At 42.8% G+C, this 22,376-nt stretch overlaps 1 protein-coding gene across 1 annotated transcript in view; it reads right to left on the reverse strand.

Moving 5' to 3' along the window:
- Window positions 1–6,116: 6,116 nt before the first annotated feature.
- Window positions 6,117–22,376, reverse strand: part of GMFG (glia maturation factor gamma) — a 45,809-nt gene continuing 29,549 nt past the window's right edge. The window contains exons 5-8 of the mRNA XM_085624964.1: window positions 16,214–16,265; window positions 15,248–15,328; window positions 11,633–11,706; window positions 6,117–6,534 (exon numbers count right to left, since the gene is read on the reverse strand). Coding sequence (XP_085481090.1) covers window positions 6,463–6,534; window positions 11,633–11,706; window positions 15,248–15,328; window positions 16,214–16,265 — 279 coding nt within the window. The 3' untranslated portion in view covers window positions 6,117–6,462. The remainder of the gene's footprint in view (window positions 6,535–11,632; window positions 11,707–15,247; window positions 15,329–16,213; window positions 16,266–22,376) is intronic.

Consider the following 22,376-nt stretch of genomic DNA (forward strand, 5'->3'; position numbering starts at 1 on the left):
CTTCCATAAATAAAAATTATTTGAAAAAGTGACCCATTCCTCTTATGCACCAACAGGGACAACCCATTAGGACACAGTAGAGTTCTAGGATGAAGAAACAATACTTGTTTTAACATTTACAAAAGAGGCAGCATGACTGACTGACTCATACTCTGTGCCACCATGGACTGCACATTATCTCTGCCATGGGGATCTTGGAATGAATTATCTTGAGGATTTTATTAAATTGTAACTGTTATTGTTGCGGATCTCTGTTTGGCTAAACTCCTATGAGTCCCTTCATCATTATGAACTGTAATACCAGTGATAAAGGAGTATCTCTACCTTGGTCGAGGTGCGTTAAAACAAACTGTGAAATTGGTCTATCCTATCCATCGTTATTTGAGAATCCATCAACTGTTGTGGAAGAGGATAAACTCTGGGTAATCAGGAATTTTTGGGACTTCTTATGACCCAAGAGAGAAGATACAGAACTGAAAAGTCAACCATAAGGCAACGCATGATCTTACAGTCACGCCGCGTTAATGCGTCTTATTTGGAGTTGGGTCGGGGAGCATGGGAAAGAGCACCACTTTTTCGATTTAAGCCCGCACTGAATGGATTACTCGGCTTCCATCTAGGACAATACAGCCTGACAGATATTGCTATTTGCCCATGCGATGACACCTGCAACCAGACACTGTTGCACTTTACCTTTTTTTGCACATTTTATACACTTTTTTACGGTTTGTTTTTCATTACATTTACTGAGAAATATTTTTTTTTTAAAGAGCTGTGTTGCATTATGCTTCTTACAGATGTTATAGGCCTGCTGTCTCATCTGCAGCTTCATCCTATAACTCGGGTTCAGGGACTTTAACAACCGGTATAGCCCTTGGCAGCAGGCTATAATGCTAGAATAGATGCAAGCTAAACTAATCCTTGGGAAATGCATTATTTCATGTTCTGAAACCACTTATGGTTAATGTAATCACTGTGTGTAACAAGAAAGTCAGAGAATTTAATCCTGGCTGGTGCAGTGGGGAGTACTGACTTGTACATTTCAGTGCTACAGGGTCCCAGCCTGTGACAGAAAGCACTGTGAATATGCAAATCATTATTTTAAACTTGCTTTACACACAGTATTACAGGCTGCCACAAAATGTGCAAAAAAGAATTAGGTTTAATATAAAAGAAAGTGCTTCCAAAATACAGATTTTAGTAATACGCAGACTGTAGCTAGTGGAAAAATGTGTAATAACCGCCCACTAAGAGCATGCACTCCACAGCTCAGCTGATAACACCCTTACAGAACTTGTAAAAAAAAAAAAAAAAAGTGTCTTTTTTTGTCATTGTAAAGCTTCAAGTGACCCCATCAATTATAGCCAATACTAACTGCCAAGCAGTCTATACATTTTCAGATTAACCAATTGCACACATTTACATTTCATTCAGGCAGTAGGCACCCTGGCAAGAAAGCTTATTTCTTGTATTTTAGCTGTTGGTTGCTCCCTTTGCTTCACAGCACAGGATACTCCTTCCCTTTAACTAAAGCTGATGCATCTCAACTGTCGGAGTTAACTGTCCCAGGACGGTGGTCTTAAGAAATGTAGGGGAACTGTGTATGATAAAGTAAAAACGTATGGGCAAATCATGCCTCTCAGATCCTGTCCATTTCCACCTCTACTGCAGATCAATACTCAGAAAAAACTCTGGTTTCCCTGTCACAGTGCCTATTTTTGCTGCACCCAAGTCAGTGTCTTACTGCATCTCTGCCCTGGTCTCTCAATCTCTGTGTTGTTTCTCTGACCAAGAGTCCAGGTTTCCCTGTGACAGTATTCTTGCCTCCTGTCACACTGTCTGTTTCTCGCATTTCCAGGGTCTGTGTAACTGTGCCCCAATGTCTCATTGACACTGGAGAACAGTGGTATGCATATGTGGCTCCATAACAGTGGCGTAGTTTGGGGAGTCACACTCTGGGGGTGGCGGAGGTGAGCAAGTCGTGTCTGTCGACTACCACCACCTCGAGAACAAGTCGTATGTCAGACTCCACACACCACCCCCAGTCTAACCTGCACCGGGTGGTAAACTTAGGGGACGCTCCAGGTGGCAGTAGGTCTAGCTGCGCCACTGCTCCTTAGAGAGGCTTTCTGCCCTTGCCAAGGTTTTCTTCACGAAAATCCGACAACCCAACTCTAGGAGAATGTGTTAGTACCTTGCCATCATCATCATCATGTATTGCAGGAGAAGAAGCAAGGCCTCTATTGTAACACAACATACATTAGCAGTGTGAAATCTACTTGATTTCAACAGCAATGGGGCAGATTCTACATTTACATGAAGTGTTTCAGCACCATAAAACAGCCTTTAACGCCCATGGGCGTTACTGCTTAATCACAAGCAAGTTTTAATAACTTGTAAAATGTTATATGCACTTGCTAATGAAGCTTAACTTCCTTTTGTTGCAGATGTCTAAAAGTTCAATTAAATTGTATTGCCACTTTCAGCACCGAAGGTAGGATTGAGTGCCCGCTTCAGACATCCGTGAGCAACCTGTATCAGTCCCGGCTTGCATGACTCGCGGGCGGGGTCACGGGGAAAGGGGGTGCAGGGAGGTCGCGTGGGGTGGGTTAAGTTTAATTATATATATTTTTTTAAATAATTAACTTACCTTAGCCGCACAATCCATTCCGCAGTCGTCGTCTCTGCGCCTCGCAGCCGCATGAAGCAAGCAGATAGCCTCCCTCCCCACCCCTAAGCCAATCACAACGCTGCAATGGCAGCGTTGGGATTGGCTGGGACGCCGATTGCATGCAGCCTACATGGAGAAAATAGCAGAGTGCGCATGACTGGTTTGGTCGGCCCCAAAGGGCCCACAACATTGGGCTAGCCACTTCTCCCCTGCCCTGTTGCAGGACCATGTCCCCAACCAAACCCTTCTGCTTTCTCGCCTTATTGTTACCCAAGTCAATGGTACTCATTTTATCAACCTCAGAAAGGTCCCACTAGGATTTGATCCGGAAACTCTCAGAAAGGTGAGAGGCTGAGTGAACCCGCCCTGATTTGAACCTGTGACCATGAGGTAGAACACAGGCCCAAGCAGTGGCTGCATTAGTCCACTAAACCATTTGACCCATTGGTCAGATTCTTGGTCAGCATATTCAAGGCTAGACAGTCGAGCATCTACATTCGGGAGCGGTCGGTACCCTGAAATGGGCATGGGGTGATGATAACCCTTGCACAAACAACTTTTCCTGTCATGGGGCGTATTGTTTACATGAGAGATCCTGTTAGATCGACCTCATAACAGAGGCCTTCCTCACTCAAAGGTTGACTAGCCAAAAGTGTATAGTTTTATTGAAAGAACTAGCCAACAATCTTACCATTTTGATGGAAAGAGAAAATGCAAAAAGATATGCATTTAGGAGAAGGGATAATTACATTACACTAATTTTTATGCCAACTAACCACAGGGTGCATCACTGTTTAACTATATGCAGCCTATTTTATACCCAAATAAAATGTAAATCAGTTTTTAAGTGGTCTAACCTTTTTGAAGTGTTGGTGTTGCCAACATGATGAGGGTGGCACATATCACATTCCCACATCGAACGGTTTATTGGGAACACAGATGTAATTAAATATAATAAAGTTAGTTACTAATGAAGCAGAACTTTTATTTATTATTAGAACATTGGAACGTTGGCAGCTCCATTGAAGACAATGGAGCGCTCCGGGCTAATACTGGCCGGTATAAGCCCGGAGCACCAACATTCCAATGTGTCTTTGTTCACAGCTCTGGCTGTGAACAAAGACTTCAGGGAGCCTGAGGGGATTTCAATCCCCTCGCGCTCCCTGAAGGGCTTTGTTTTGGTAGAACATTCTGCCCTCTAGTGGCAGAATGTTCTAATAGCCTTATAGCCCTTCGTAGCAGGGCTATACTGCTGTTAATGGCCCGCTGCTGTTGTTAAAGTCCCTCGCCTTCGGCTCGGGCCTTTAACGCTGCAGCGGGCCATTAACAGCCGGTATAGCCCGCTACGGCGGGCTATAAGGCTATATTATTGTGAAACAGTTTCAAGGGAGATGCCAGCCCATCCCTCAAACACATTGGTAAACCCGGGGAGTCCCACACCGGGGCATAGTTTGAAAAGTAAGACAGCCCTATTTTCTTTTTAATCTGAGCCCAGGTTCTGGCCATAGATTGAAGAGACTTTAATTTAACCTTCTTAAAAACTTTTGGTCTCCAAACTTAAACATAAATCCCTGAGAGGGTAATTCCGCCCCAACCAACATGGCTTTAAACATTAGACCTATCGAGGAGTTAGATGGCGCTTTCAAAAGCATTCTGGAGTAAGATAGTTGGAAAGCCCAAGCATAGTAGTGTAGATCAGGTAGTGCCAACCCACCCTTTTCCCTCCTCCTTCGTAATTTTTTCCACGCCAATCTAGTGGCTTTATACTTCCAGATGAAGTAGTTAATTTCCCGCTGAAATTTGTCTATTTGTTTATGGTCAAAAGCTAGGGGAATAGTACTACATAAAAAAGTAAACTTGGGGAGAATAGCCATTTTAACTAAGTTAGTTCTACCAAGTATGGAAAGTGGGAGATAGGACCACGCTTTTAGTTTTTTTTGGCAATCTTTAAAGACCAGATCTAAATTAATTTGTGCAATATTCCCCACATCTTGGGTGATGTAGATACCGAGATATCTCATTGAGGGCGTCACATTAAGATAAGTATTATATATATTCCACACCATAATTTCGGTTTTGCATGCCGGTATTGTAAGGTGGGGAGAGTTGTTGGCAAACGACGCACTTCTGACATGGGACGAATTAAGCGATAAGGTCGGCCCTGGGTTATCAAGATTTAAAAATATATGCAGCTTGAGAGTTGGGCTCGGGCTCTAGCTAGGAAAGCTGTCCCGCTGGGTAAATTTAGCAATTTGGAACAACAGCTTGTCGTAAGGCAGGCGGGCGGCAAAGAGGTGGCTTTTTGGTATTGGAGTATTTTGGAGGAGGTGGATGGAGATTTTAGCCTCCTTGACCAACTATGGGGAGAGGAGATGGGGCGACAGTGTGAGCAAATATGGCTTACTTCACTTACCATTTTACATAGATTAGTTAAACCCGTGTGGTTAAGGCGCAGCCATCTCTTCACCGTTCACCGTGCCTATCTCTCTCCTTTAAGATTATCAAAATTTCAGCCAGGAAAGAGATGTAATAAGTGTAACCTCCTGGATGCTTCAGATACACCCATGTTTAAGGATTGCCCTTCTATTTGTACTTTCTGGGAGAAAATAAAGGACACACTGGACTCTAGACTTAATTGCTCTGTGCGCATTTCTCTGTCATTGGTTATTTTTGGCATAGACGAAAACATATTGGGTCAGGCAAGATCTTTTCTTTTTTACGCTATTCTCCTGGCAAGGCGCCAAATATGTAGGTTTTGGGTAGATGCCGCACCCCCATCACATGGCGATTGGCTGACATCTTTATACAATACATCTAGGCTGGACCTGGCCAGACGTGTCAACAAAAAAAATGTGACCTTCTGGGACCTTCTGTTAAATTGGTCATAGGAACGCCGGGGTTTTTTTTTTTTTTTCTTTTTTTTTTCCCCCGGGTCCTATGATTATGCCTTGGTTACTCTTTGGATCTTGAACGCTGGTCTCATTGTTCAACGATTCGCCCCACCAGGTTGAACAGATTCTTTGATGGAGTAATTAAGCTAACTAGCTTCCCTCACCATGGAGTTATCTTCCGCCATTCCGTGAATTGTGTCCTGGATATGCGAATTAGCTCGAGAACCTGAGTAGTTTTCTCAGCTTGCGACACACTAGGTGGCTGATGATTCCTATAAGAGGGTAATTGGCAAATGAGGACAAAAAAAAAGAAAAAAAAATTATTGTGAAACAGTGAACACAGTCAACTCCTCCCATGGAGAAATGATAGTGGTCTATAGTAGCTTGCACTGAGCTGGCTACTTCCAGGAAAAGGGATGCATTTCTTTTTTTAATAAGTGAGCTCCAATATGAAATTTACTCTCTGTATCATTACATTCTCAGAGCCATTTATTCTATTAGTAAGTGCTGTAGACAAAATGTTGCTTGGATATGTAAATAAAAAGAAGATGCTATTTAAAGTTAATGTTATCAAACTTTATTTAAATGTACTTCCCTTTCTTCGTTTCAGCTGTTAACACATTGTGAGTTTTTACTCTGTAAGTATCATCTTGATGGAATAAAAATGTAATAAAGTCCTCCAGCATCAGAAAGCTCAAATTTCTCAGAAAAAAGATTCTGCCTGTCGGGACTGTCCATATTCCAAGAATGCTGTTGCCCAGGACCAAGACTTAATCACGAGCAAATACAACACGAAATCCAATACATCCAGTTATTTATTAGAGATGGTTTGAAACTACTCTGACTGCAAAACCTCCCAGAGTAATTGATCAGTGCATCTGTAATCTGACTTCCGGTCGCTCAGCGGAAGAAAGACAGCTTCTCCTTCAGCCACGACTCCGTCAGGTCATCGGTATTCCGGATTTCAAACACCTGGGGGAGGAACAGAGAAAGAGGGAACTTCAGAGATGGTTCTCTGTGAACAATGGAAGGCAGCAAAGAAGCTAAGGGTAGCGGGGCATATTCTAAAGTGATCTATTTAAATAAAACGGCATAATCTGTAAATTGAGTATATATACACAAGGTTCGAAAATGCTCATTTCTGGAAAACAAAGCAATAGCATTTTTGTGCAAACCCCTAAAAGGCACAATTTAGAACAGTCATTGCCTTGAGAAGGAAAGAGGAAGTTACCTCGTGCCAGAAGGCATGATGTTCAGGAAGAAACACGACTATTAAAGGCACAGACCATAGAAACTTTTGGATGATGGGGGACTTAAACAAAGGGGTTCAGTGCAAGCACGATCTTAATGTGGAAGCTTAACTGAAGCATTAGCGAGAAGCTTGCCAGAAGGTCGAGAAGCTTGTCAAGCACATTTTCCCCACAAATTCTTCTTCGCATTATGCTTTAAATTATATAAAAATGATAGAATTGTGTAGACTGTAGAGCTTCAAGATGGACCTTCTACCGCTGTTTATTAGACACTGCCCCTGTTTATTCTGGGGAAATAACAGCCATGAACTCCAAATAAAAAGAGTAACGTAACACCAAACACGATAGAGCCTAAGACAGCTCAGAAGCATAGAAGCCATTTATGGTGAAAATGGCCAACGGAATCCTGAATGGTGGTACTTCATTCTTAGGGCAGAAGGCGGCGAGGAGGGTGCTTATGTTTGAAAGTTAAAACAGGTTAGATGCTTCCTGCTGCAGCCAAATCTGTTTCACACTGTACATAAAGTTATTCAGAAAAGTGATATTAATAAAAAGAGTTTCAGGAGAAACAGGAGCACAACACGTAACTGGAGATGGCAACAAAATAACAATGTTCTGAGTATATGAACCCAGTTAATGCATTCGGCATACAGGGTTAGCTTTTTTGTATAGTAGATAGCAAGGCTGGACTTCAGTAAGGACTAACATCGCGGACCACTGCGTATGCCTTTACTGCTGTGCGCTAATTTACGTCAAGGCAGAGAGGAGACGCCTCCTACTGTCTTTATGGTTTGTGTCAGGCATTTTACAGTGTCATTAAGCAGAGGCATTAGTCTATTTTGTCAGACCTAGGCAGGGACCCAACCCTTCGATCTTTGCATTCGGAAAAGACGTGAACCACGTTAAGGATATATTGATGGCTTGACAAAGTGGGGGAAAAACTACCACAGAGAACAGTACCATCATGAGGTGTATCCAGGCATCAAAACACTCCAATTTTTAAGTAAACTACTTTATTACAATATTGTTAATGAAGCGCATAGGTAGGAAGTTTAGTTAGATACTCCTGAACTGGTGGTCCACAGTGTGGACAGAGGCTCAGGAGGTCTCCAGAAACTCAATGCCTGGTGGCACCAGGATGACACTTTCTCAGATCTACTCAGGGAGGCCACTGCTGAATAATTTGAACTCAGTAAGTGCCAGTTTCCTCCATTTTTATGTTCTGGGAGGCCTCCAAGGTGGTGATAAGAGGGAGGCTGTGTCATACATTAGAGGGAAGGATACTTCCCTGGAACATGAGTTCTGCGACCTAGAGTTATGCTTTGCCAACTCCATCACAGAGGCGGTCCTTAGACAGCTTGAACAAGTCCAATCTATGCTGACGCAGACGCTGTTGAACTTGTCTTGCACATAATGGCTACTTTTACAGCACAGATTCTACGAATGAGGTGGAAAAAAAGAAGAAAATGGTAAACTGTCTGGCAAATCAGGAGCTGGGGGAGTGGATAGTTCCATCTATCACAAATAAGGTGGCACTCCAGTCGTCGCACATTACTAGTGGAACCTATATGCCAGACCGCCCCCCCCAAACGGTGGAGCTGGACTTCCCGATACTGAACGACTCCCACTTCCTGGTCTTTCAGTAGCAGACAGTCTAGAACTGGCTCTTCCCATCCCCATGAAGCAATTCAGCAGGCAATCTCTGAACTGACCTCAGGCAAAATGCAAAGCCCTAATAGATTCCCAAGAGATTTTTTTAAATTAATTTGCCTCTCTTCTCATACCGCACCTCTTTTCTGCCTTCGAAGGGACAAGTCAGGCAGGCACCCTTCCCCAAGATTTGTGGAGTTACAATAATACTGAAAGAAAAGAAACCCAGGAATGGAGCTCTTATCACCCGATCTCACTCAAACGCAGAGGTGAAGATCCGGGCCCAGAATCTGGCGACTAAACTATCCAAGGTAATGCGTGGGCTTGTCCATGTAGACAGAACAGTTTCATGCTCTAATTTGTACTACCTTTAGCGCATGAGCTTAAAGGAGAGGCATACTTCATATATGGTTAGACTTTAAAAAAAGCATTCAATACAGTGCACTTTCCCTTCCTATGTATGTTGCTGCAGAGGACAAGTTTTGGCCCTTATATTCGTAAATTTGTACAGACGCTCTATACAAGCCCATGTGCACGGGTCATAGTCAACGGGGTACTCTGCTCGTCTTTTGACATATAGCACGGCATGTGTCAAGCGTGTCCATTTTCCCCCTTTTGTCAATGTAATGGAGGACCCTAGCCCACTGGAATAGATGTGATGTCCAACTGTGTGGTTTCTGCTGTGAAGACGATCAGAAAGACACGCTCTCCCTGTATACTGACAACCTCTTGTGCTGCTATGTGTCTAGGAGAGACTTGCGCTTCTTCTGCCATGCTTCTCTCCATTCACAGATTTCACTGTTTAAGATGTGGAGGCTGCTCTTTTTGTGTGTTTGAAATCAGTTTCCTCCTTTTCTGTGCAGAATTCCTCAGGAGCTAGCCTTTCATAAGTCCCTTACAACTCATCTATTTGTGTCTTAATCCGAAAGTGCTCCTGCTCCTCTTACCCCTTTGATTTTAGCACCAGAACACTCTTCAGAGTAGTTGTGCACTTTACATATCATATAATTAATTTGTGTTATATGTCCAGCACCCCAGTGCTTACCTGCCTTAAATAGAACAGATTCTGAAGGTCTACGATGAGACCTCAGAATTGCAAGTGAAATGGGTCCAACAATATACTTTCTAGTAAGGGAAGCCCTCTCGGAGGCTCTACATTAGAGGTGGGCAGGCCACTGAAAGCTCAAGCCAAGCTCGCGCCTGAAGCTTGGTTCTGGCTTAGCTGGAGGTTCTGTTGAGCGCATATTGCCACAGTTCCTTATGGCTTCTGCCAGCCTTCCTCCCTCTGCCCAGGATCTGGCGTTACGGCCAAAGCTGCAAACTGTGTTGCAGGGGAATCACTTTCGAGTCTCAGCATCGATCAACCGCCTGCGATTCTGGGCAAATCACTTAATCTCCCCATGCCTATAAAGAAAGCATGTCACCTTGTGTAATGTAACTGGTGCTCATTTAAAGCGCTCCAATACCCTCTGATTGGATTTACACTATTAAAAATCAACAGAAAAATGCACTAAGAGGTAAAAACTAAATCTTAACATAAGGGAGGACAAATAGGTACCCATTTACTGGCTAATTTGTACAAAACTAAACCAGATAACCTGGATGAATCACGGCTTCTCTGCTTAAATTGTGTGGTCTTAGGCAAATATTGTATATCGCCAAAACTGCATTATCGCCTGTGAAAATACTTCAAATGTGATAATTTTGTACAACTGGTAGTTTGAATTCATATATTTGAATGAGTACTTCTCACTGCAGTGCTATAATGTGCCCTATTAATGTCAAAGCTTCCATGTGTAAAAGAAATACACGTTTTTAAGTTTTGAAGATACTCTATCATATTTTACATGATGTTTGTTGTATGATTTACATAGCAAATATTTTCAGGGCTCGGCTCGTGCACGAGCTCTAAGATCGGAGCCAGACCATTGGGCACAAATGTGCCTTTGTAAAAGAATAAGAATGCGGAGACATCAATAAGGTATTAACTCACATAAAGAAGGGGAAGAATCAAATGCCTAGAAGAACCGCTTGTGGTCTGTTTATGAGACATAGCGTAAGATGTGCAAAACAAGGACTGACAAGGACAGAAAATGACTATTTGTTAAGATAGGTCAATTGTGAACATGAAGGGAAAGGAAGAACAAAGTTGGAGCCAAAAACAACACATTTCATTCACTGGCTGCAGAAAAACCCTTTTGGAATTTCTGTGCCCCAAATTAAACAGAATTTTCCAAATGTAATCAGGTTGATAAGTCAATACAGTATTTGAAGACTTGGTCACTTCAGCTTCCAATGAAGAAGGGTTTGATGGCACAGGAGAGACCAGAAGTGCTAAACAGGAAATGAAACCCAGTGGCCGGAAGAGAATATCCCGCGATATATGAAGCCCAGGGGCTTTCGGGTCAGGTCATGAAGATACCTGCAGTCAACAGAAAGGCAGTAACTTCAAATATGATTCCCTGCAAGTATGCGCAGCATTCTTTGGGGTTTGGGGGCAACAGAGAGGAAAGTGCTCTCTCGTGGTAATCAATCCGAGCATTTCGTGGTTAAGTTCTGGGGGGAAACGAGAGGCTTCCTTAAGGCCACTGGTGGGGAAGGCCCAGTCCAGGAAGATGGAAAAGGTTACAGAAGGGCACATTTTGCTATTCGTGGAAGTCAAATTTCACATCTCTAGCAACGCCCGGGGTAAAACGTCCATCGGTTCCATCTAAACAAAAAAAAGAGGTCAAACTAGACCACAAAGATAGGAGTGAAAAACTCACTTCTAATTCTAGCTCCGACAAAGTTCATATTTGGCAATCCTCTTTCACTATTAAGTTACAAAATGTATCGTCATATCAAACCGGGCTCGATGCCCAAAGGATAAAAGTCACAAATATAGGGCCACTTTAATTTCCTCCAGCAACTCGATTCTGCAGCAACACAACAGGAACATTACAACCTCAGTTGTATTAGCATAGTAAATTTAGCCAAATAGAGGGAAAGTAAAATATGGCGCAAGAGAGGGGGAGCAGAAAGCGTAGAAGAAAAAGAAAACAGGAGAGAAATACGGAGAAACAATGAGAGCGAGGACAGTAACTTAAAAGCCAGACAGGAGGGCCCAAGTGAATGTAGTGGTTAGAGGCTGTAGAGAATCTTGGAAACTGATGACATGACCCTGGATGTACCTTTGTTAGCTCTGCTGTCTGCACCAGCCGGTTCTTGCTGCCAGCGTACATCATCTGCTGCTCTGGCTTGCAGCCTAGAGAGGAAAGAAAGTCAAAGTTTATTTATTCTGAAGGTGGAAGCGGTTGGGGAGGGGGTTCTGTGAATGTGGCCTATGAGGTAAACTCAAATAATGTGGGAGCAATTTATAGTGGGTCTAATGGTGTGAGCATGTGTTTGCTTAAGAAGTGAAATGGGTTTTGAATGAAACAGAAGTGTGGCAAGAGGCAAGGGAGACAGGGGAGACAGGGGTTGATGTAAGCCTCTCTATGACGTGTTTGTCAGAACACAGGTATAAACCAGCTGCAGAACCAGGGAGGAGGACACACTGAGGTATACATATGAGACAGTGAGAAAAAAAAATAGTGGTGTGTGCAAAACCGGTGTACCCTTAAATTAGGGAATGAGAATAAAAGAGCATGGTATTGATGTATGGTGGAGCAAATGCTGAAAAGGTTTTGCATGTATTGGCATTCGTTAGTGCCATGAGCATAATTTCAGACAACAATTCACAACTTTAGACAGGCAGATCTTTTTATAGAAACGGTATTTATTAATTAAAACATTCCTAAGTCTGCACTTAAAAGCTGATGTGCCTTTTCTAACCCTGGAGTGTCTCCTTATTTTAGTAAATGCTAAAATTAACAGAATATCTTGCATAAACAGATTTCCCCATTTGACGTTTTTCTGGCCAATGCAATTTTTTTGGGCAGTTCGATTATTTGCTTAAGCAGGCCTCGATGGTTCATAATATCAGGATGGTCACTGGTCGCTTATCTATTATAATCACTTTGCAATTTCATGGATGAACTCTTGGTAAAGGAAACAAACGTACATACATTTAGTAAACACTCTCCAGCACCGGTCTTAGTAATAGGTGGTCCGCAGCAAAAGGATTTAAGATGTTAAGCCATTTAGGATGTTGTTACAAACAAGGAAACAACTCTGTACTTCAGTGACAGTGGATGGCAATCTACATCAAATATAATGAAGATTGAAAGACAAATAATCTGGTTTCCTTTTTAAGTCTCAGTTACAGGCAGCTTTAGCTGTCTGATGGCAAGACCTATTGTTTCCAATCGACATAATTTAGGTATGGGCTTTGGATCAGTCCTTTGATAATGGTTGGATAGCTTTTTTGTCTGCTTTCCTTCCCTGTTTCAGATTCGATGGCTCTCCTCCCTATTCTTGTGTTTGCCCACCGGGTCCTTTCCAGGAGCATTTCGGTTTCGCATGAGTTTGATTGGATTATGTAGCCTTACACAGCTGACTTCAGCCCTCTTTAGTTTGTAGTCCATTAGAAGGACTATTTCCTCAACTTTCTCTCCCTTTTTTAACAACACCATTTGATTGTTTAACTTTAAAAAAAAAAAAATTGCATTCACTGCACTATCTTAATTTGGGTGTAAGACCATTCCAAGATGGCAACCTGCATGTGTGTATGCAAAGCCAACAGCTTTCATGGCTGAGGCCAATTGGCTTTACAGATGCTTGTTTAAGGGGTCGTGGATATTTTAAAGGAAAAGGTGAACGGAAGAGGAGATCCGAGGTATAAAGTTACTGGGAAGTTCTGTTGTTGGCTCTTTTGGTGCAAAGTTTCTGTGGATAACACTTTCATATCTGTGTTGGGAGGGGTGGGCGCTCAATTGCTGCCAAGACAACTATGGGTTTGCCCTTCACAGCCACCCGTATTTTTAAGACATGGAGAGGGATAGAGGATATCTAATGTAGCTTCTATCCAGACAAAATCAGCAATAGTAAACAAAATAGAAATCAACAATTTCTCTGAATATCCAATAATGGATATAGGGTGGACACAAAGAGATGGGGGTGGGGGAGGGTTGATGTGAACCACAATAGTAGGATATATTTCATAAGATAACATAACTGTGTGTGGCACAACATTGTGGTCTCTTCAAATACATTTAGTAATGGGAGCAGCATGATAGTTAAATTCAGGGAATGCTTTCGTGGCAATGTTTGTGCAGTTCGGAGCTGAATTCATAGTGCACCGCCTGTGGGTATACAGACAGAGGACAATGGGGCAGAGGAGGGAACTGAGAGAATGGGTGGAGTTTAGATTTTCTGTCGAGTCCACAGGAAGCTTTCTGTGACCTAATGGTATTTTTTCAACTACCAGGGCTCGGGTGGATTTTCTCCGCGTAGGTGACGTGCAGGTGCCACATGCAGTTGCATTGTGGAAGGTGGTAAATTCGAACCATTAACTAGAGACTTTCCAGTATTTCCTAAAAGTGTTCCAAAACATGTACAACAACAATTAAGGTGTGAGGTTAACCAAACACAGTGGCGTTCTGTGCCTTTGAATGTTTGTCTTCAGTGCTTGGATGAAGTTTTTATCAGGCTACTCGCACAACCTTTCGGTGCTCCTACTTCCACACCACTTTCTTTCCAGAGCCACTTCAGTTCACTTTTGCGAACTTTAACAGGAGATCATAAGAAGGAATAATGGCCTGCATCAAAAAGGGAGCAGTGGTGGACTTTGACTAGAGGGAGAAGATTAGGGCTGTAGGGGATACTACAGGATCCTTAACTCCTCCGTACACAGGGGCAGCGCCTCTCTTCAACCATGATTTCACAAGCCTATGGTATCCTCAGCAAAAAATAATGCCAAGATCATCTACACTTATAAAGATTCTGAGCTCCATGAACGGAGAACCCAGATGGAACAAGAAAAACAAGCACAGGAGAAAAAAATGGAAGTAACCATGATCATGTCAGAAAAAGAAAAGAGAAACTTGCAAACTGGCATCATTAAACAAGATGCTTTGTAAGCAGCAAAACTACAGCTCAATAGTATACACTTTAGTCGAAAAGTAGAAGATCATGAAACATTTTTACAGGAAAAGGAGAATTATGAAGGTGATGGTATATGAAGTGGTAGGGACAACGAGGTTAACAGGACTACAATACTGAGAGAAGCAGACACATCTTGATAACACTAGAAACTGTGATACAAGAGTGTGAGAACATTTTGTATATTAAAAGAAATGTTAGAACTCTACAGCAAGGACTGGTGTTAACAAGCTTCTAAGAGGCAATTTAAAAAATCATTGATTTGCTGCCCTCCGAATTACTATAGCCCTAGGAGACTTGTAGAAAAGAACTCAAGAGGACCACTGAAAATACCCAGAGAACTCCAGAGCGCCTGAAAAATTCAGCAGAACACTGAACATCAGAGAACCAAGAAGCTGGGCTACCCCAGGCAAGAAAATCTCCTGGGCCATCACTGAGTTTTGAGACTCCTCAACACATGGCTTCTGGTTTTGAATACCTGGTAAGACCAAGAAATACTTGAAAAGGGCCCAAATCTTCAGGACTGTTTTCAAACTCAACGCCATTTTGAATAAAGTCACATAACGTTCTGAAAATGTCTCATGGCCTGTGCCCTTCAATGATACTAGAGCTAGTACGTTTTTCAACACTAATAATCAGATTTTTTGGTTCAACTGCTGTCTTTTTGTATCCATGCCGGAGCATCATAAACGCCCACATATCTCTCAGTAACACAGCCACAGAAATACAGTGCAAGAGTGAAACACAACAAGACGGTCACTTACCCACGGGGCTGGAGAAGATGAAGCAGAGAGGGTAGGACACACGGCCATCGCTGTGATCATATTTATAACTGTAAACTAGAAATGTAAAACAGTGCAGTCAAGGAAGCTACACCAGATCCTTCATCAACTTTTGCAAGAAGACTGAAACAGTACCCTGAAACCCACTCCTTGAGTGGTAGCACACCTGCTGCACTGTACTATTCCAGAAATTAAATGCCACCTGCAAGATATGTAACTCAGTTTTTCCCAAGGTAACCTTACATATTTTGTCTTCCTCCTTATAGTATTGCCTAAGAATATCCCTCCCAGACTATAGTATTCGCCTGTGGCCTGCCACTACACTGCATTTTATACCACTGCAACCTAAGATCCTACATAACACACAATAAAGTCACCGAATAGCTTATATTTCCAAATCAAGCATCTGAGCTCCAGCGGTGTCCAGATTTTTGACCTAGAGCATTCTTAGAACACAATCACATGTATGTATGTGCTTGGCAGACCAAAGCATGTGGAATTTTTAGGTTTGGGAAAGTTCTTAGGGATTGTTAGTAAAGCCCTTGGCACGGTCATGGTACGGCACTCATCAGCACTATCTTGTCAGAAGTACCATTACCCGCTTTATGAACCACAGCCTCTGGAAACCATACACCTCAGTGCAGCCCAAGATTCCATAGCCGAATTCCCTGAGCGCCATGCACTCGATTGCCCAGTTACTCCATAGGATCATGCCCTGCTGCCCCAAGCAGGTGTTTTCTATAACTCTGTGCTCTGCTATCCAAGAGTATATTTTGCCCTTAATGTTCAAAAGTATCACCTACTGCACCTCTTGGGCCCAGCGGTGCTAGGCTACCACACCTTTTGCTCATGGACGTTCCAGTGTAATGCATCCCTTATTCCCTAGAATTGAGCTGCAAATAAAGCCACTGCACTGTATACAAATATTAGCATACACAATTTAAGGATATCTGGGCTGTCGTTCTGGCAGTTCATTTTTCAGATCCTCGGGGGAGATATCCTAAAAAAAAAAAAAAAAAAAAAAAGAGTGGAAAAATATTAAGGTATTGGGAAAAAATGCAACAGAGTGATGAATGCCAGCGACAAAATGGAAAATCTAGACAAATGGTAGAAAAATACACAAGAGTGAAAGAATGTTAAGGAAATGCACAAATATGAGGAGAGAGGGATAAAAGGAGTGCGATAGTAGGATAAAATGAGTGAGCTATAGAGGTGTAGTGATTTATTTTTGCTAAACAAAATACAAAGTTCACCCAGACAGGAATCATTCAACAGGACTCCTCCAAGATTTAAACAATGGCAGGTGAAACACAGCTTTGTTTCAGGAAAGGAAAACAACACAGGCTTGAAAACGAAATGATTAAATTCCCTTTCTGACGCACCTCTGCGAATTTTAAAGAAGGGTATCCTGTCCAGCAGGGCGGGGCTGTGATGTGGGGATCCTCAAGGAAAAGAGCAGAGGTGGCTAAGCTGGAAGCTGCGGCGAAAGGACAGGACAATGGCTGAGGAAAATGGCGCTTCCGGAGGAAGTCATAGCAGCTACGGTGGCTGAGAAGGAGGTGAGAGAGGAAGGAAAAAGTAAGGGTGGCGGACATGGCCGTAGGATAATCGCTGCGGTAAGGTAGTAAAAGGGAGAAAGTGGCAGTAACTAGGCCGAGAACATAGGCGATCGGGGAAGGTGGCGGTAGCAGGGTTGAGAAGAGCACAACAAAAGGAGAAGAAAAGCAAATTTAGAGAAGAAGTTGGCAGTGGAGGAAGGTGGCAGCTAAGGTAGAAGAAAGCAGTAAGGAAATAATGATGCCACGTGTAGGATGTAGAGAGGCGTTTTCAGAAGAAAAACTGCAGTATTAATAGCAGTGAAGACTGAACAGAGCGGATGAAATGAAGAATGGAATAACATTAAAAGAGAGAAAGATAAAAAGCGATGTACCTTATGAAAGAAGAAAACAAGAAAGGAAGAGGCGGAAGAAGTTTGAGCGGAGGAAGGAAAGGCAAAAATTAAGAAACATATGTTAATGTGTCAAGAGAGGAAGTGCCTAGAGTATATATAGTTCTGGATGAAAACAAAATACCCATCTGGTGCTACATCAAAGACTGCTGTAGGGGTGAAACGAGGGAAGATCCATCTCTTTCAATTAGAACTCATCATGTGAGACTACCTCAAACACAACCCCAGGTGTCATCCTTCACCCATACCTCACCTTTGTTGGCCTAATAATTAAAGTGGTCAAGAACGCATATCTTCAGCCCTCTTGCTCAGAAACATTCTGCTGCATCTTCAAACAAGCCATCCAATGTAACAAACAAGAGCTTTGTTGCTAGCACAGCTTGATCACTGCCCATCCCACCTCCTCCCCAAAAATCCACAGAGTTCAATGGGTTCAAAATCAGACATTTACATTGAATCTAAACGTAATAAGGCATTACTACACAAAACATCCGTAAAAAGGACAGGGCAATCTATAAAAACGAACTTACCTTTACAAACAACCCAGAGTCATAGGGATAGTCAACTAATGTACAATCAGCCAACCAATCGTCAACAAGCATGAGGACAGATCCATTGGAGCCCACCACCCCAGACATTGAAGCTACCCCAGTCAACAAGGACACATAACAAGACCACCAACATCTCAGGGAACATCTGAATGCTTGATGTTATTGGTGTGCATTAGCTTGAGTCCAGCAGCTACAAGAATCTGCAGCCATATGAACCCATCAACACAACTGTTCCCCAGACAACTGCTGACCAAGGACACAGTAAGAAGGAAGTAGGACTAAGACTACTTCATATTCTCCACACCAACCACTGCCTAATGCCCACTGTAACGGAACCTTGACCAACAAAAACCGAACCACATTCCAAGGACCCATCCACGACTAGGATACCTGTTCCAACATGTATAATGAACCTTTCAGATTCATATGGTCAGAAAGCCATTTGACTTGGCAGAAACAGGTCAGGTCAGGTACTCGCAAAACTATGCAACACTTCCTGCATAAAGAAACACAATCTTGCTTGCCAATAATCTTGCCAAATGTAACTAATCATTCTCTAGCTTAACAGCGCCCCACTCCACACTTGTTCTTGAACCTACTTCCCTCCTGCTCACTGCCATCTCTGTATGTATTGAATAGCAAAGCAACACCTTTCTTCATGCCCTTCTCTGCATGTGTTTTCCAGACTATGACTTCAGCTATCCTTCTCTCCATTTCTCCGTTCTTCCTGCCAATGTCAAACACCTCAACACTTCCCTTCTCTAATGATTAATGTGGTCAGTTGTTTTACGTTTCCATATTTACTCCTGTGCAATTATATGTGTTTCACCTATTTTACACAGGGTTTTGTATAGTGCCCACATCACTTCACAGTGGTTTTAAAGCATTCCCAGGTAAGGCTAGTTTATCATTCAAGTGATAGTCGATGGGTCAGAGATCTTTAGAGCATTAAAGCGCCCATGGACCACAGGCAATGGTTGTTAGGTGAGAGTGCAGCCCCGCAAAGAGTCATGAACACTTGCAGCCAGAGTTGGAGGGGGACGCAGTTCCAGAGATTGGCTTATAATGACTACTGTCCTCCCCTGGAGGCCATCTTTTACATTGGACTAAAGGCCCAAACTAGACCAACAAGTGGAAGACTGAGGATAAGGGTGGCCTGAAAGGACAGGACAGATGGCATGAAAAAAGTCCGGAAGCTACAACAGGTGAGAAGCAAGTAAAAATTGGAGAATTAAAGGAAAGCTTGTGAGAAGGATGTAAATAGAAGCAGAGAAAAAAGGGTGGATCTAAAAGGGGAAAAAACAATAGAAAGGGAGTTAAAAGAGGTCACTGGGGAAAATAGGGCCAATGAGCTAGAGTACTGTTGAGGTTTTTGAGTACTGTCAATAGGTTTTGCGAATTTGAATGCTTACAGTAAAAAGAACAAATATAGTATACACATTCAAACACACAGAAAGTGAAGCCTTTGATTGCCTATGAGCTACTATTCCGAATACAGCCCAGCTGTGCGGAGCGGAGTCTACTATCGGATGTAAGGGCACCTACTGGGGCCCCAGTACTAGACGAGGGAAGGAGGGGGATGTCTGGGAGGCTGTACTGACTTGCACACCGTGAATGGGGCAGCATGAAAAGGTTGTGTGGAAAGCTGAACATGTAGGTTTGTGTGCTGGAATACAACGGGTGTGGCAGGGCTGGGTAAAGGTTTGAAGGCAGTGCTTGGGATGGTCCTAACACAGACATGGCAAAGTGTGATGGTGGCTAGAAGCCAAGAGGCACATGCATTTGCACATCTGTAAGTGGATGCCATTAGGACAAGATTGAGGTGAATCAGCAGAGAGCTCAGGTCATTGGGTTAGAACAGGGCATGTTGTGAACAACAGGGAAAACAGCACAGACACATCTTTAAGGATTGAGACAAACATAACAGGAAACTACAGGAAAATGAATAATGAGACAAATACACAGGCGCAGGGAATAGTCATGCTGGAGGTAAGGGCTGAGAAAGATGGAGTGTGCTAATGAGACTAGCACTTAAACATTGTATGTCTCAAATGCCGTAGCCTCCAGGTGCCTCAATGACACCACAGCAAAGGAGCCTTCCTGTCTGCCTTTGTCCTCTATTTATGCAGCACGCCAGGATTCAGCAGCTGGTCTCCAGCTTTGGTCCTTTCATAGATGTACATAGTTTTTTTTAGCACATCTTGATGCGAGTCTGTAGAATGCCACACATTTTTTTAAATGTTCCAGTTTCTCATGTATCACTCAACCAGAGAAAGCTCAAATGTTGAAAACCGGCATAAAAGCTGTAAGGAAGCCCATATTTGGCAGTTTCCAGGATCCGCATAAACATGTACACGCACAGACGTAAACCCTTACGCCTTTCGGGGGTTGATCAGGAGAAGAGTATCTGAGCCTGTAACAGACGGTAGCACTGGAAGATCAGGGCTGGAGGTAAGGAGTCTTCTGCATGGAGCCACATGATTACCAAGCAGTCCCTTCTCAAAAGGTGAGAGATAAATCTCTGCAACCATCCTTCAACACAGAACATATGGACAGACCACCACGTCTCTGCCTTATGGATTTCCAAGAAGGTCCTGGCTGCAGAAAACCATCTATCTGGTGGAGTGCTTTCGACAAAGTTGCCTTGCCACAATTCCAAAGACTTCAAACAAGTCGCTGCATAGGCCAGTTCTACACAGCAGGGCGTACTGCTTTAAGCCTCCAACCTGTAATCCAAGAGGATCCGGAGAACATAGAAAGTGCACTCTTCATTTATATCTAAATCAAGTATCAACTTTGGGTACCAGTCTCGAGTGAATTTTAAGCCCAGTTTTATAAAGTGAAACTTAAAGCAGACGCTGATGGATAAGGCTAGATTTTCACTCATAAATCTTTAAAGGATAATGAAGGCACCCTTCTAGAAAAGAACGTGAAGTTCACAGGCTTACTATCAGTTGCAAAAACGAACTGCTAAACTCGTCTTCTATTTGGGAAAAACTTCTTATTCAATCACTTGAGAAAAACTTTACTGGCCAAAATCCTGGAGTGGTAGAAGCTTCAATGTTTATTCCTGCATATCATGATGATATATAGAGAAACAAATGTAGTTGTGAACAGAAGAGTTTGTGGTGAAATAAACCGGTCCTGCAAGAACTCCAGGCAAGCACAATTTAGATTAAAATAAATAAAGTCTAATATTCTGTAACAACCAGGTTCAATGATGCTAGCCTATAACTCAAAATCCTGGTTTCCTTTTGTCAACAGAAGATTTGCCTGGAGCGTCCAGTGCAGTGTGCAGTGCCACAAACACATTACGCAGATCTGTAAACCATGTGATTCACATAGGTTGGCGCAATCCCAAATTCTGCAGCTGCTTTTACTCAATCTCTCTGGCACAAAATGCCTAATCTTAAAAAGTAGGAAAGAATTAAACTTATTCACATCCATGTTAATTATAAAAGTTCATCTCAAATTGATCCCTTTTCAGGAAACCTGCATGTGAAATGCTAATAATTTGTTTTAAGCTGTTCCTACAGATCTACAAGTGCAAAAAGGAGCAACCCCAATTTGCAAAAAAGTCTGCTTCCGCTGATGTTGGGCCAACTCAGATTAGAGATTTGCTAATATATTGCCTTTTTACACCTTACCTCAGGAATATATTGTACTTTAAGGGTCGCATGATTTTTGAGTGCCATACCCACAGATGGTGTACATCGAGCAAGAGAGTCTGTGGCCGTTTCTCTCTTTTGTTGGACAGTTTCATTATTCAATTTTTTCTAGGAAGTGCAGAGAACTGGCAAAATGTTTGTTTTACCGCTTTCCGCTATAATGCATTCGATGAGTGGTGAATTTGCCCCTTAATGGATAGTTAATGGATAGTTCTCCTGAGGGAACTTCTAAATCGTGTTGGGGCGCATTCATCACATCCGTTCTTCAACGTTCCAACTCATGAAGAGGCCAACATACCAGTAGAGTGCCCCTGTGTGGTCTCCGTCAAAAGGCCTGACTGTCTTTGGTTTCCATAATGAACCCCCACAGTGTCCAAGCATTTCATGATCATGGACACAACGCAGCACTAAATGGAGTCAGCCAAAAACACCTTTGAGTGACAGGGTTTATCTCCGACACAAACGAAATAGTTTATGGTTTTACACAGATGGGGAAGTACAAATACGCTATCTGTGGCTCTAGGTGCCACAGATAGAGGAGCCTCAGTGCACTCTAGTAAGCTAAGTACAATCATAATGGTTTGCGGCATTGCCTTATTGAAATTTGCATTTTAAAAAATCTATTAACTCTCAGGTCCAAAAAAGGACTATGACCTTCTTCCTTACCACAATGCACACTAAATCTGTATTCATTCCTATGGCCATATAACCTGTACAGTAATCCTTTCCTGGCAATAGGAGGGGGCACATTCTCTTGCTAGCTGTATTGATCTTTGGCTAGGACTTCATCCCTTCTAAGTCGAGAGCGAGCCCTTGAGGACTATGACTGCTCCGCATCAGAGAGGCATTGCTCTCCTATGATCCTTTGGTTAGTGGGACACTGACGGTGCCTCAATGTTGGGGCATATTGAAAGGTGGATTAAACAGGACCAAGACCCAGAGTG

This window comes from Triturus cristatus, chromosome 9 (genome assembly GCF_964204655.1).
Source record: "Triturus cristatus chromosome 9, aTriCri1.1, whole genome shotgun sequence".
Lineage (NCBI taxonomy): Eukaryota > Metazoa > Chordata > Amphibia > Caudata > Salamandridae > Triturus > Triturus cristatus.